The sequence below is a fragment of the Ceratotherium simum genome, chromosome 3, assembly GCF_057802395.1.
Source record: "Ceratotherium simum simum isolate JZ-2026a chromosome 3, ASM5780239v1, whole genome shotgun sequence".
Classification (NCBI taxonomy): Eukaryota; Metazoa; Chordata; class Mammalia; order Perissodactyla; family Rhinocerotidae; genus Ceratotherium; species Ceratotherium simum.
In genome coordinates this window covers 44,428,796-44,441,654 of record NC_141902.1, presented here as the reverse complement: position 1 = coordinate 44,441,654, position 12,859 = coordinate 44,428,796, and the positions used below count along the sequence as shown (strand labels likewise).

The window sequence follows — 12,859 nt, the reverse complement described above, 5'->3', positions numbered from 1 at the left end:
TAACGTGGGCATCAGTGTGAACTAAGTATCTCTGTGAGTGTAAAATAATTGAGAACACTATTTTCTTGGGCATAAGAATCACTGTTATTTCACAGGAGCCTCTTTTATATGAGGAAAGGGAGGTGGTTAATGATATTGGAGGGGTCTACTTCTGTTTTGACAACAGTTGCCTTGGAAGTTGTTTTGGCTGAATAGGGTAAAACCGATCTCCACTCCATGTGACTTTAGGGAGTGGCAAGTGGTCAGTTTGAGGCTTCAAAGCCAGAATTTCAGAAAAGCTCCCTATATAGAGGGTGACCTATAATTTCTCATCCACCTAAATCACCATTAATAATTATACAAGGACAACAAGCATAAACTTGGACTGTGCTGGGAGAACCAGGATGCGTGGTCACCCTACTTAGACCTATTATAAAATAACCAACTCCTTTTCTAATTCCCTGAAAATCAGAGACTGCTTGGTCCATCCATGTTTATGATAATGTAGCATTTCAACTTTTGATAAAAGTAGATCCTTTTTTTGATTAATGTCTATGATCCATTATTTTCTTCCTACCCTCTGCTGCAGATATAAACGAGTGTGCCCAGAATCCTCTACTCTGTGCTTTCCGATGTGTAAACACTTATGGGTCATATGAATGCAAATGTCCCACTGGATATGTTCTGAGAGAAGACAGGAGGATGTGCAAAGGTGAGACATCCATGTTCAAGGATATCTGAGCCAGAGAGCTCTAACACTATCTATGATGGGAGATGTTCCTCCAAAGCTTCCAATAGTAGAGGACGGCTGGGAATCAGGAACACTGCTATGGTCCGTGGACAATATGAGAGTTGTCATTGCTACCTTTCCTCCTCAACTGTAGCTTGAAGCATCATCAAGCTGAGTCAAAGGCTGCAAGGCAGATCCTTTTTAACTCACTATGCATTGCATGCCAGCCATTCTGCAAATGTGAAAATATAAACAAAAAAAGACATTTCTCCACATTCAAGAGGCTCAATATGAAGAAGTAGAGACAGAGATACTCAATTCTTCAAAAAGAATTAGAAATCATGTTTCCTGCTTTTGAAGAGGTTACCAGTTAGTTAGGGAGCAATTTCTTCATCAAGTTCAAAGGTGGTTAGAAGACTCCTTCCCATTCTTAAGAGGCCGGCACCCAACAGTGCAAAAGGAAATAGGTTACTTAATACCCTTTTATGTTTAAAAGGCAGGAAATTAGTGCAGCTTCTTTTATAAATTAGTGGTTATATATTCTTTCCAGATGAGGATGAGTGTGAAGAGGGGAAGCATGACTGTGCTGAAAAACAAATGGAGTGTAAGAACCTCATTGGCACGTACCTATGCATCTGCGGACCTGGGTATCAGCGGAGACCTGATGGAGAAGGCTGCGTAGGTAAGAGAAGCCCTTCCCAAGGAGCTTTGACGGAGTCAGAAGTAACAAAGGACACCAGGGACTTGGGCCCTGAGTCCTTGTGGGCACTGTGTTCTTCTTGGCCATTTTGTCTTTCTTACCTCATGTCGTGACATCCCATGGAGGTCCAGTGCCTCTTGATTATCTTTGAATTCCACGTTCATGATCCTTCTTTCCCTCTGAGCTGGCCTTCGCCTACTTTCTTGGCCCATTTTGCTGCCAGGATTGGAATACCAGGTGTTTCCTCTATTCCCTTCCTTTACTTTTTATACTTCTTTGTTGTTTTGGGATCAGTTCTCTCAACCACATTGGAATGCCTCCTTATTGACCCCAACTTTGCTACTAGCGTCCTGACATGAAGTACTGATGTCAGGTCCCTCTGAACCAGGAATATCACTAAACCAGTGGGATCTACCTCCAGAATCTGGTCTTGTCTAGAGTGGGGCCCAGGCACTGGTGTTTTAAAGCTCCCCAGGTGATTCTAATGTAGATCCAGCTTTGAAAACCACAGCTTTAGACCAAGGGCTGGCAAACTACAGCCCAAGGGCCTAATCCAGCCTGCCAGCCCCCCCACCTGTTTTTGTAAATAGAGCTGTATTGGAACGTAGCTATAACTGTCCATTTACATGCTGTCCATGGCTGCTTCCGTGCCACTGTGGCAGAGCAGAGGAGAGGAGTTGCAACAGAGATCCTATGGCCTGCAAAGCTTAAAATATTTACTATATATTATATCGTGATACCATAATATTACTATTACTTACAGAAAAAGTTTCCTGACCTCTGCTTTAGACAATAAATACAAGAGAAAATTATTAGAAAATTCCCACATGCAACCTTTTCCTTTTTAATAATCAATGACATTAGAAAACATATATTTTATGTTGTCAGTCAAGAAGTTTAAGAACCACATTATCCCCTTACTCTGTAAGATACAGAATAAACAGTAATTAAAGAGCAGATTTTAAAAGCACAGGAAAAGTATGTGGATTAATGAGCCCACACTGCATCTTCTGGGATCAGGGGTTCTCAGCCTCAGCTGCACTTTGGTATCACTTAGAGAGGTCCGGTTTTACCCCAGATATCCTGCTTTATTGGTCTGGAGTGGCCTGGGCATTGGTATTTTAACCTGTTTTAATGCTGCCCTAGATGTCACTTTCCAGCTCCTCTGCCTCTCATAAGGAGATCTCTGCCTCGGGCTCAGAACTCTTCTCAATGGGAAGCACCTGAGCAGGTTATTTATGATCTTTCTAAATAATCATCAGATAATTCTAAGAAACTCTAGCTATTTTAATGCTTTTTCTTTTTAACTTGGGAGACTCAATTATGATTTATTATTTCTTAATAATATTGTTGAAATATTACAATAAATATAATCTGTATTGAATCTGAAGATTAGTCTAGACAGACTCCCTCAGGTCAAAACTGATCACCACAGACATTGTTCTGATGAAATATTGTAATATTTCTTTCTCCTATTGATCTTAAATTTTTTTTCCTTCACTTGAAATAATCCTGTGGGAATTCTGTTTATGTACAGGTATGGAAAGTTTTAAATTTTATTAACTGAAAAATGTAAGTGTATATAAAAGGCCATCATCTCTGTTTAAGTATATAAAAATGCTATCGATTATGTTTTCAAAGGGCAGAGGTACACACACACACACACACACACACACACACACACCCCCGTATGTATGAATTTGCTTGTATGTGCATAATCCACCTCCAGGAGGTTACGTCAGTAACTGGCAGTAGCGCTGGTTGCCTCCATGGAGGGGAGTTTGGTGGCTGGTGAACAGGGGCAGAAGGGAGACTTGCTGAATACTCTTTCATACCTTTTGAGTTTGGAACCATGTGAGCAGGTTACCTATTCACAAACTAAATTGAAAAAAAAAAAAAAGGAAAGAATCCATCCTTGTACAACATGGTCAGATGATTCCTCTTGTTCTCGGTCCTTCGATGAAACCACACAGATGAGAATGAATGTCAGACCAAGCCTGGGATCTGCGAGAATGGGCGCTGCCTCAACACCCTGGGGAGCTATACCTGCGAGTGCAATGATGGCTTCACAGCCAGCCCCGCCCAGGACGAGTGCCTGGGTGAGTACAGACAGAGGATGCTCTCGTAACCACGGCCTCCACGCTGGGATGCTTGAGACCCAGATCTCTTATTTGAAATAATAGAGGGGCCGGCCCCGTGGCTTAGCGGTTAAGTGCGCGCGCTCCGCTGCTGGCGGCCCGGGTTCAGATCCCGGGCGCGCACCAACACACCGCTTCTCCGGCCATGCTGAGGCCGCGTCCCACATACAGCAACTAGAAGGATGTGCAGCTATGACATACAACTATCTACTGGGGCTTTGGGGGAAAAAAAATAAATAAATAAAAATTGAAATAATAGAAATTGTCAAAATGTGAGGAAGGGTTAAAAATGTTCATATTTTGGAGATGACTCAATGACTGATTGTCCATTAGGCTTAGCACCACCCTGCAGCTGAATTCTTCGTTTGCAGCTTGTACACTGAATCACTTGTTTGGAATTTCTTTCTCAGCTGCCTTTTTAAGCCCTTAGTGCTCAGGATCAGTTTCCATGTGTGTCTCTGCCCCTCTCTGTCTATAGCATGACTATTCCCCCATATTTCTGGAAGCAGATAGAGTTATAACCTTGCCTAGGCCAATGCCTTTCTGACTACTTACTGAATTTCTTGTCTTATTTGTTTCCCTCAGATGTCATCCTTTCTCTCTTACTGCTGTTTCCAGCTTTCCCTTCTCGCTCCTTCTCACCCAGGGTAAAGTGTTACATCCCTTTTGAGTTTTATATCTGACCAAATTCTTAGTACCTTACTATGCTCATAAAATTCCCTAAAATCCTCTTTTTAATGTAATGTCCCTTCCAGACAATCGGGAAGGGTACTGCTTCACGGAGGTACTCCAAAACATGTGTCAGATCGGCTCAAGCAACAGGAACCCTGTCACCAAGTCTGAATGCTGCTGTGATGGAGGGAGAGGCTGGGGTCCCCACTGTGAGATCTGCCCTTTCCAGGGTACTGTGGCTTTCAAAAAACTCTGTCCCCATGGCCGAGGATTTATGACCAACGGAGCAGGTATTTCATTTTGTTCTGCTTTAGGACCAATGGAGCAGGTGCTTCATTTGGTCCAAAAATACTTGAAGGGTATTTGTTTGTGTAAAAAGAGATGAGAATATGGAATCTACAATATGAGCCTAGGCTGTTGCATAGTTGAGGTCTACAAAAATTCTTCATTGTGGTGTTCTGGACATTCAAGGCCATGTTGCCAAAGTGTCTTTGATCCACCTGATTAAGTTGTGTGCTTGTATCCTTGCCTTTGCTTTACAAGGAGTCTTCAACTTTTTAAATAGAAGTCCTCAGTTGTTGGTTACTCAGAATACAATTTTTAGATAAACTTTGAAATAAACCATCATTAAATTCCTAAATTAGTCTACCAATATGTATTTTAACTCTTAAAATTGACTGAAATATACTACATAAAAGAAGTATAAACAATACTGATATTCAATAAAACACAATTGCCTCTGGAAAAGTGCAAGGTGCTTTAACTTGAGAGGGATGAGGAGGCTGTCAAGGTGTCTGAGGCAGCTCTGAAGAAGATTTCCAGGCCTATCAACATTAACTGAAATGGTTTTTAGTTTCATAAAAGAGAAAGGAGAAAGACTTTCTGAGGTCCTTGGGAGGGAATTGAAAGTGAGAGGGGAAGAAAGAGATTAAGTATGATTTGTGTTCACGTTAAAAAGATGTGGCGAAGGGGCCAGCCCGGTGGCGTAGTGGTTAAGTGCGCGAGCTCCGCTTTGGCCACCCGGGGTTCACAGGTTCAGATACCAGGCACACACCGATGCACCACTTAGTCAAGCCATGCTGTGGTGGCATCCCATATAAAGTAGAGGAAGATGGGCGTGGATGTTAGCCCAGGGCCAATCTTCCTCAGCAAAAAGAGGAGGCTTGGCATCGGATGTTAGCTCAGGGCTAATCATCCTCACACACACACAAAAAAGATATGGCTAAAGGTGGAATAACAGAACTGGATGTGGTAAAAGACAGAACTGGATAGATTACATGGAGTGACCAAAAGCAATTTATGATTCCTTGGAGGATGTGAAAATGACATTATGGAAAAGATTGGTCTAATTTCTTGAGACCAATGAGGGTATATTAAATTGTATTTCAGAGTAAACTGGAAAAAATCAGGAAAAATAACAGCTGTTATTATAAGATGGTTATTTGGCAATCAAAGGCTAAGCGCTCATTTGGTATTGTCACCCCACCAAGCAGTAAGGAGATATATGGGTCAAGATGGGGAGGACAGTGGCTTTAATGCCTGACAGTGCATATTGATGAAATCTTTCTGCCTGTGGTGGAGCGTAAGTAAGGGTCTCTCTTCCTTAGCAGGCTGAAAAAATCCAGGCCAGTGATCCACCCCAGAGCCCTGGTGCCTCCCTCACCCAAGGAGGGAAGTTTGGTCCCATTTCTCCAATATTATGCAATTTGATATTTTTCAGGATTACCTTTAAAGACAACAAAAAGAATAAGAAAAAAAACTTTCCTTCTTATTTTGGACATGCAATATTAGGAAAAAAATGGGATTTCCTTGTCAAAAGGATTCCAATGCTGTGATTCATTTATGAGATGTCAGCAGGAGATAAGCTTGATGGCATGAGATGAAGCAAGGAGCTAAATATGTCTAGAGGAATTGGTTGTCCTATGGACCCAGAGGAAAAAAACAGTATAAATTTAGAAGACGAATTATTTTTAAAGTTTTCCCCTAGCCTGATTAGTTTACCGCTATAGTCTGATAAAGTTATTCGTTTGCCTTTCAACGTAGTTACCATGACATATAAAATATATGCTGTCATCCCTTTGGTTTAATTTCTTAGGTCCATAATATAGTAACACAGTTTATTAGTATTTACACTGAAGTGACCGCTACATATGAATGTTGTCCATTTTATAATGTCTTTCTTATTTTAATTTCTATTTATTAAATTACAGATATTGATGAGTGCAAAGTTATTCATGATGTTTGCCGAAACGGAGAATGTGTCAATGACAGAGGATCGTATCATTGCATTTGTAAAACTGGCTACACTCCAGATATAACTGGGACTGCCTGTGTGGGTAAGTGCTCTATTTCTGATGGTTTACTTCTGAGTGGAAATTGTAGATTATGGCAAAAAAAATAAAATCCTTAAACTAAAAATCTGAAAAGCCTATGTAATTTCGTAAGGAAACATAAGACAAAGATCAAAGACTACGCAGAGTTTACTTTTTCTTTCCTCAAAACTAAAATTCTTTGTTAGACTCTGTGGGTATTGAACATTTAGGCCTCTTTTTTGATGGGCAGTCACACTGTATTTCTTTGATCATAGATCTGAACGAGTGCAACCAGGCTCCCAAACCCTGCAATTTTATCTGCAAGAACACAGAAGGGAGTTACCAGTGTTCTTGCCCGAAAGGCTACATTCTGCAGGAGGATGGAAGGAGCTGCAAAGGTAAAGTAGAATTTGCCTTCACCCCCTCACCTGCCCCTGGCCACACAGTTGCATTCCTTGTGCCTTTGAGGAATCCAGAGGCAAGCTGAAAGACCCTCTCTAGGGGCAAGAGGTGTTTTCCCTGGGGTTAGCGCCTCCGTGGAGCCTCTCAATGGCCTACCTCCTATGCTGGATGGAGGAGGCTGAGGCCAGGGAGATTGCAGAGGACCAGCGGCAGCAGCCATCCTCACTGCCCATGGGTGCCCATGGGGCTGTCCATGAAGGTAGCAGAGACAGCAGAGCCAGTTCTACAAGGCTCGGGTGGGCGAACCCCTAACTGATTACCTCCTTTCTGCTTTCTTTTTTTTTTTTTAATTTAATTATTTTATCGAGGTTATACTGGCTTATAACATTATGTAAAGTTCCGGTGTACATGATTATATATCAGTTTCTGTATAGACTGCATTGTGTTCACCACCAATAGTCTAGTTTTTTATCCGTCACCATACATACGTGTCCTTCCTGCCTACTGTCTATTGCATTTACATAGTCAGTCTGTTCAACAACCGTATAGCTTAGGTCTCCAGCAGAGTTCTGCCTGAGACTAATTAGTGCCATGATCCTAGAGGACATTGTGCCTAATTAAGTGAACACTTTGTCTAAGTTTTTGTTCTGTAAAATAGGGCCATTCCTGCCCTCCAGGAGCTTATCTGAGATATAACAAGAATCAAGAAACAGCAAAACTCTAAGCAGAAATCTCTCATCTACCAGAAGATATCCTTTGCAAAATTCTGTTGGTATAAATTTATTCTTGTAAACATCTTCCTCAATAGTTAAGAACTTCATATATTGAGTGAATAGCACAAGTGAGTCAGACTTAAAAATAATTTGAAAAACGAGGGATTCGGAGAAGGAAAGGTAGAGCAGATGGCAGAACAAGAGTCAGAGCGTTCTGCCATGAAGCCTTGAAGGAGAAAAAGGAAAGTGAAGGAAGTTAAATGGTGGGATGGAGAGGAAGTGGAGAGCAGAGGGAAGTAGGGCTCCTAACCCCTTTCCTGTGTCTGTTGGAAGGGGGAGAGTTAAGAGGCAGGTAATACAGGATGACATAATGGACGATGGCCTGAGGTTTTCCTGTGCAGCACAAATCCTATATAATCCTGTAGTCTGGGGAGAGGAAGTTGAGAGATCTACTAAAAAATTCTGACTATCTTAAATGAAGAGTTACTCATAGCTTTGTTATTCTCAAACATAGAACTTATTCTACATCTGTGGATCACAGTGAGTTCTGGGCAGGGTGAAGCTACAACTCGGAGCCCTAAGCTTATTCACGTAAATGAAGAACCAAATTCAGGGGAAAAAATATCTCTCAGTGTATATATTATCTGCAACAAGCAAAACAAATTTACAGCATTTTTCTAATCTGTGGGGGCAGAAAATCCTCAGAGATTTCTAGAATTAAGAGATGAAAAATGGAAATTAAATGTATAGTAGTAATTATGTTCTTTCACAATGTATAAAAAGTATTAGTAATGCTCTCTTTATGGTTTTAGGAATGCAAAAAGCAGCTATATGATTTTTACAGATCCACTTATAACATAAGTCTCTTTCTCCTATTTTCCTCACAAGGTCTAAATTCTTCCACATACTTGGCATATATGACTAAACATCAAAATGAATAGTGCAGATATGTGTACTATTGAAACTGAGAGGAAAGAGGCTAGAAGGATGGCCCCAGGGAAAATGTGGAACTAGCACTTCCTCCCTGAGGGATGGGTAGGGTCCAGATAAGAGGAGAGGAGAAAAGATGTTCTTGGAGGTGAGAACAGCAAGTGTTGCTGTTCTTGATGTGTTGTAGTTATAAACTAGTGTGGTAAGAAATCCCTGAGTTGTCTCCTTACCTGTTTGCAAGTAAGCTTCAGCAAACTTGTGATGGTGCTCTAGCAAGGCCCCTTGGGGCGTAGAGAGGGGAGGCCACCCTGCTGGCAGGAGGCACCCAGCTGTGAATAATGCAGAAACCAGAAAAGCAGAAACAGCAACCTCCCAGCAGTGGAAAGAGAACACAGTTGGCTCCATTTTAAGAGAAGTCAGCACTGGGAGAATTATGAGAGAGTTCTTTCAGTTTAGACCCATTCCAGATATTACCCTAGCCAGGACCTGGCACTGATCTGCAGCTCCAAGCGGTGTGCAGTGATAAAAGAAGGTTATCACAAAGGAAGAGAAGGAGGAAGGAAGAGAGGAAGGGAGGGAGGGAGGAAGGAAAGAAGGAAGGCAGCAAGGGAGGGAGGAAGGAAGGTTGGTTCACAAAGATTTTTTTTTTATTAAAATTCAACTAAAAGCTGGCACATGCTTGTCTCTCTTGATGTTTTTAGTTAGCAATGGAGTTGAGAATGAGCCTAGAAGTTCTGGCAATGAGGAAAGAGACCTGGTCAAGACAGACGATTTTATTGAGACGTGGAAAATAATTTGGATAAATACTGTAGGCGGTTTTTAAAGCGCTATTAGCTTATCAGAATGAGTTTTTCTTTTCCTTGTTTCCTTCCTGATTGCTCAATTTTGTCTTATCCAAAGGAGACTCTCTAAACAAAGAAGTCGGTTTGGGTTGGTTTGGTTTGATTGACTATCTCATTTGAGCAGATTAAAAACAGCAAACAGAAAAGAACTAAGTGAACAAATTAATTTCCAGCCTCAACATTTCTTTTTATATTTCAACTTGAATAAATCTTTTCAAGGCTCTGGAAGTTTTTGAGAATACTTAATCTTTTACTTCATTTTATAATTTATTTAAAATTTTATAATTTTTTTGAAATTCCTTTGTTGAGAAATTCCTGCATTCCTCTAGCTACAGAGAATTGGATTTTCTTTTGATCCTCCAAAGAGCCACATTTTTTTGGTTTAAATTGAGACTACATTTTATCTTTCAAATCCTTATGTCCTGGGTTCCTCCTAGCCATTTGCTGTGGCTCTGTTCTGGCCAGGGTCTTTTGAGACATAGAAAGGAAAACTCAGAGCTGCTTCCTAGGGTGGCATCTAGGTTCTTGTGCTGTCGGGTCGACTCCAATGCCCGTCTTACATTCTCTTCCAGATCTTGATGAGTGTGCAACTAAGCAGCACAACTGCCAGTTCCTGTGTGTTAACACCATTGGCAGCTTCACGTGTAAATGTCCTCCTGGATTCACCCAACACCACACTTCCTGCATTGGTAAGTGGGAGAGTAAAAACCCTATAGGGAATATAGATATTTCTTTAAGGGATTGTTAGCCAGTTCTTCTGCTGTTGGCATCAGAAAACAAATTCTCAAAAAAATATGAGGTGTGTATGTGTGAGTGTGCATGTGCGCACATGTCTGTGAAAAGTTATTGGCCTTATTTGGCCTTTTCTAAGTGCACCATCCCTGTCTCTTCCTTTTAAACAACACAAAGAGAACTTCAGGGAATTTTAACACCCTCTTTTCCCCCACTGCTTCTTACAGATAACAATGAATGTACCTCTGACATCAACCTGTGCGGGTCTAGGGGCATTTGCCAGAATACTCCTGGAAGCTTCACCTGTGAATGCCAGCGAGGATTCTCACTTGATCAGAGTGGTGCCACCTGTGAAGGTGAGTAGAGCCCTCAGCTTGCTGGTGGATCCTTGTGAGGTGGCCTGTGTGACTCTCAACACCTTCATTATCGTCTCTGTGAGGTATCAGAACTGAGCATAGCGGGGACACTCAACTGAAGATGGGAAATATTTTGCCTGGTTTGCACAGGTCCCATATCTTAGAGATTTACCTTTTGTCTCATGCTTGATTGTATCTATAACAAATGCCTTTCCTGGGTATATCAAGGCTTTTTCTGCTCAGTTATTAATTTTAATAAGGAATGACCCAGTCAAGAAAATAGCTAGATTTCCAAATTTGATTCATGAATTTTCTGGTCATTGGATCCAGAGTCGTAAAAAGATTCCCCCAATGTGGATTAAATACATGAGGAATAACTCTCCTGATAATATGCAATTAAAAGTTTAGATTATTTTTTTAGAATTTTCTTTTTGTATTGACATCTTTTGGTTTCTAATTCTGGCACAAATAAGCAAATACAAATAATTTACACAGCTATCCCACAGAGTGCTCCTGTGCCTTGCATTAATTTCTTCATCATTTTCATTTGTAGACTTTCCCAGGGCTGTCTGAGTGCTTTTCTCCTTGGACTTACCAAAAGCTCCAGAGTAGATATTCTTGAAGTTTTTGGTGGTAGAATAATTTTTTAGGGGTCAGATGTCTTATTACAACTGCCTTTCATTTAGCGTGCATATAAGTTTTGCTTCAGAGAACACCTCTGAGACAAGCGTTGATGTGGCTTAAAGACAAGTCTACCTTCTTTTTCAGATGTGGATGAGTGTGAAGGAAACCATCGCTGCCAGCACGGCTGCCAGAACATCATTGGGGGCTACAGGTGCAGCTGCCCCCAAGGCTATCTCCAGCACTACCAATGGAACCAGTGTGTTGGCAAGTAGTTTTTCCTTGTTAACAAGATGAATTGCTATAAGCTCCTATGAGTCAAGATACTGCTTTCTTTCTGAAAACTTGAAACTTATCATTGAAGCAACAAATACTCGTTTAAAATTGCCCTAACCTGGTGGAAACCACAGGGAAGTTATAGCCTTTGCAAAATAGCAAACCAAGAAATAAATAATGATAAAGGGTACTTTGAGGGCATTTGAAATGCCCCTAGAATTCCTTAACTCCCAATATCCCCCTGGCCTTCGGTTGCATTGCTATTCATCGGCCCACATGTGAGTTCTTGTCACACGGGAACTAGCAAAATCCTACTTCTGACTGAAAAATTTCAGCCAGCCAGAAGCTGTTACGAATGACTTTTGGCTGGAAGACGCAGAAGTGGTTCCATTCAGCAATACACATCTTTGTGGCAGAGTACAAGCAGCAGACAGAGCAAGTTTTTTCAGGATTGCTAAGTTCTTTTAAAAATTAAGGGAGACCCACAGATTCTCCCATTAAATTGAAATTATGTCATTTTTGATTCCACAATGTCATGGGAAAATAACTCGCAATGCTCATCAGAGAATCCAAACACTGTGAGTGTAGGGCGACCCCAGATCCAACTAGCCCAAGCTCTTTGTTTTCCTGAGGAAGAACCAGAAGCCAAGGGAGGAAAGGTAATCTGTCCTTACCGGTTCCTTTGTGACATGCCTGGAACTAGAACCCAGGGCTCTTAACTTCCTGATTTAGGGCTACATTTGAAGCATGGATGTTCGCTCGTTTTTTCATCAAGCAAGTATCTACAGAGCACCACTGCAAGCTCGGTGTTCAGGTGCCTGTTCACACTCTTCGGTACAGAGCCCTCCTTAGCAAAGACACAAAGAATTATTGCTTCCTGGGTGGCTGCTCTGCATTGCGATGCTTCACCTTACTCCAAATGAAGACACAATTGGTGTGTTTTTATTTATCAAAATTGTGTCTCACTTCTCGTCTTGTTTGATCCTTTACAAGACACAATTTTGCAGAAGGGAAGTAGGGTTGGCTAAAACGACCCCAGTGTTAGAGGACTTTAGACTGCACGACTTGCTTACTAGCTGTCTGGTCTTAGTACGAATGCCTTTGTTCGTTATCAGCTCAGTGAGGTCTTGGGTTTTAATCACCAGTTTCTGACACTATTCACAGAACTTCCAGAGTGAACTTTGTTGATTCAATACCCAGTATATAAGCCTGTCTGCCCTTATTATATAGGTTCCTTGAGTGCAATTGGAGCTGTGGGGAACAGTAAAAAAGAGATGAGGTATCCCACTCCTGGGCCTTACCCTCTTCTTCCTGCCTTCAGTCAGGGGATAGTAGAGATGGCAGGGTCATGCCCTAGTTGCCTGGAGATTCTACTTTGGCCCCATGAAGATCATCTTCTGGTTGGGAGTTCAAGAAGAGTAAGTCAGTAAGAAGCAGGAAAAGATTTGGGGGTTTT

General features: G+C 41.5%; 1 protein-coding gene across 1 annotated transcript in view; it reads left to right on the top strand.

Annotated features, from left to right (window-relative positions):
- The window catches only part of FBN1 (fibrillin 1), a 227,851-nt gene that overhangs the window by 206,295 nt on the left and 8,697 nt on the right, over window positions 1-12,859 (top strand). Inside the window, exons 54-62 of the mRNA XM_004421551.3 lie at window positions 569-691; window positions 1,260-1,391; window positions 3,383-3,508; window positions 4,303-4,509; window positions 6,430-6,555; window positions 6,807-6,929; window positions 9,991-10,107; window positions 10,378-10,506; window positions 11,275-11,394. Of these exons, the coding sequence (XP_004421608.1) occupies window positions 569-691; window positions 1,260-1,391; window positions 3,383-3,508; window positions 4,303-4,509; window positions 6,430-6,555; window positions 6,807-6,929; window positions 9,991-10,107; window positions 10,378-10,506; window positions 11,275-11,394 (1,203 nt within the window). The remainder of the gene's footprint in view (window positions 1-568; window positions 692-1,259; window positions 1,392-3,382; window positions 3,509-4,302; window positions 4,510-6,429; window positions 6,556-6,806; window positions 6,930-9,990; window positions 10,108-10,377; window positions 10,507-11,274; window positions 11,395-12,859) is intronic.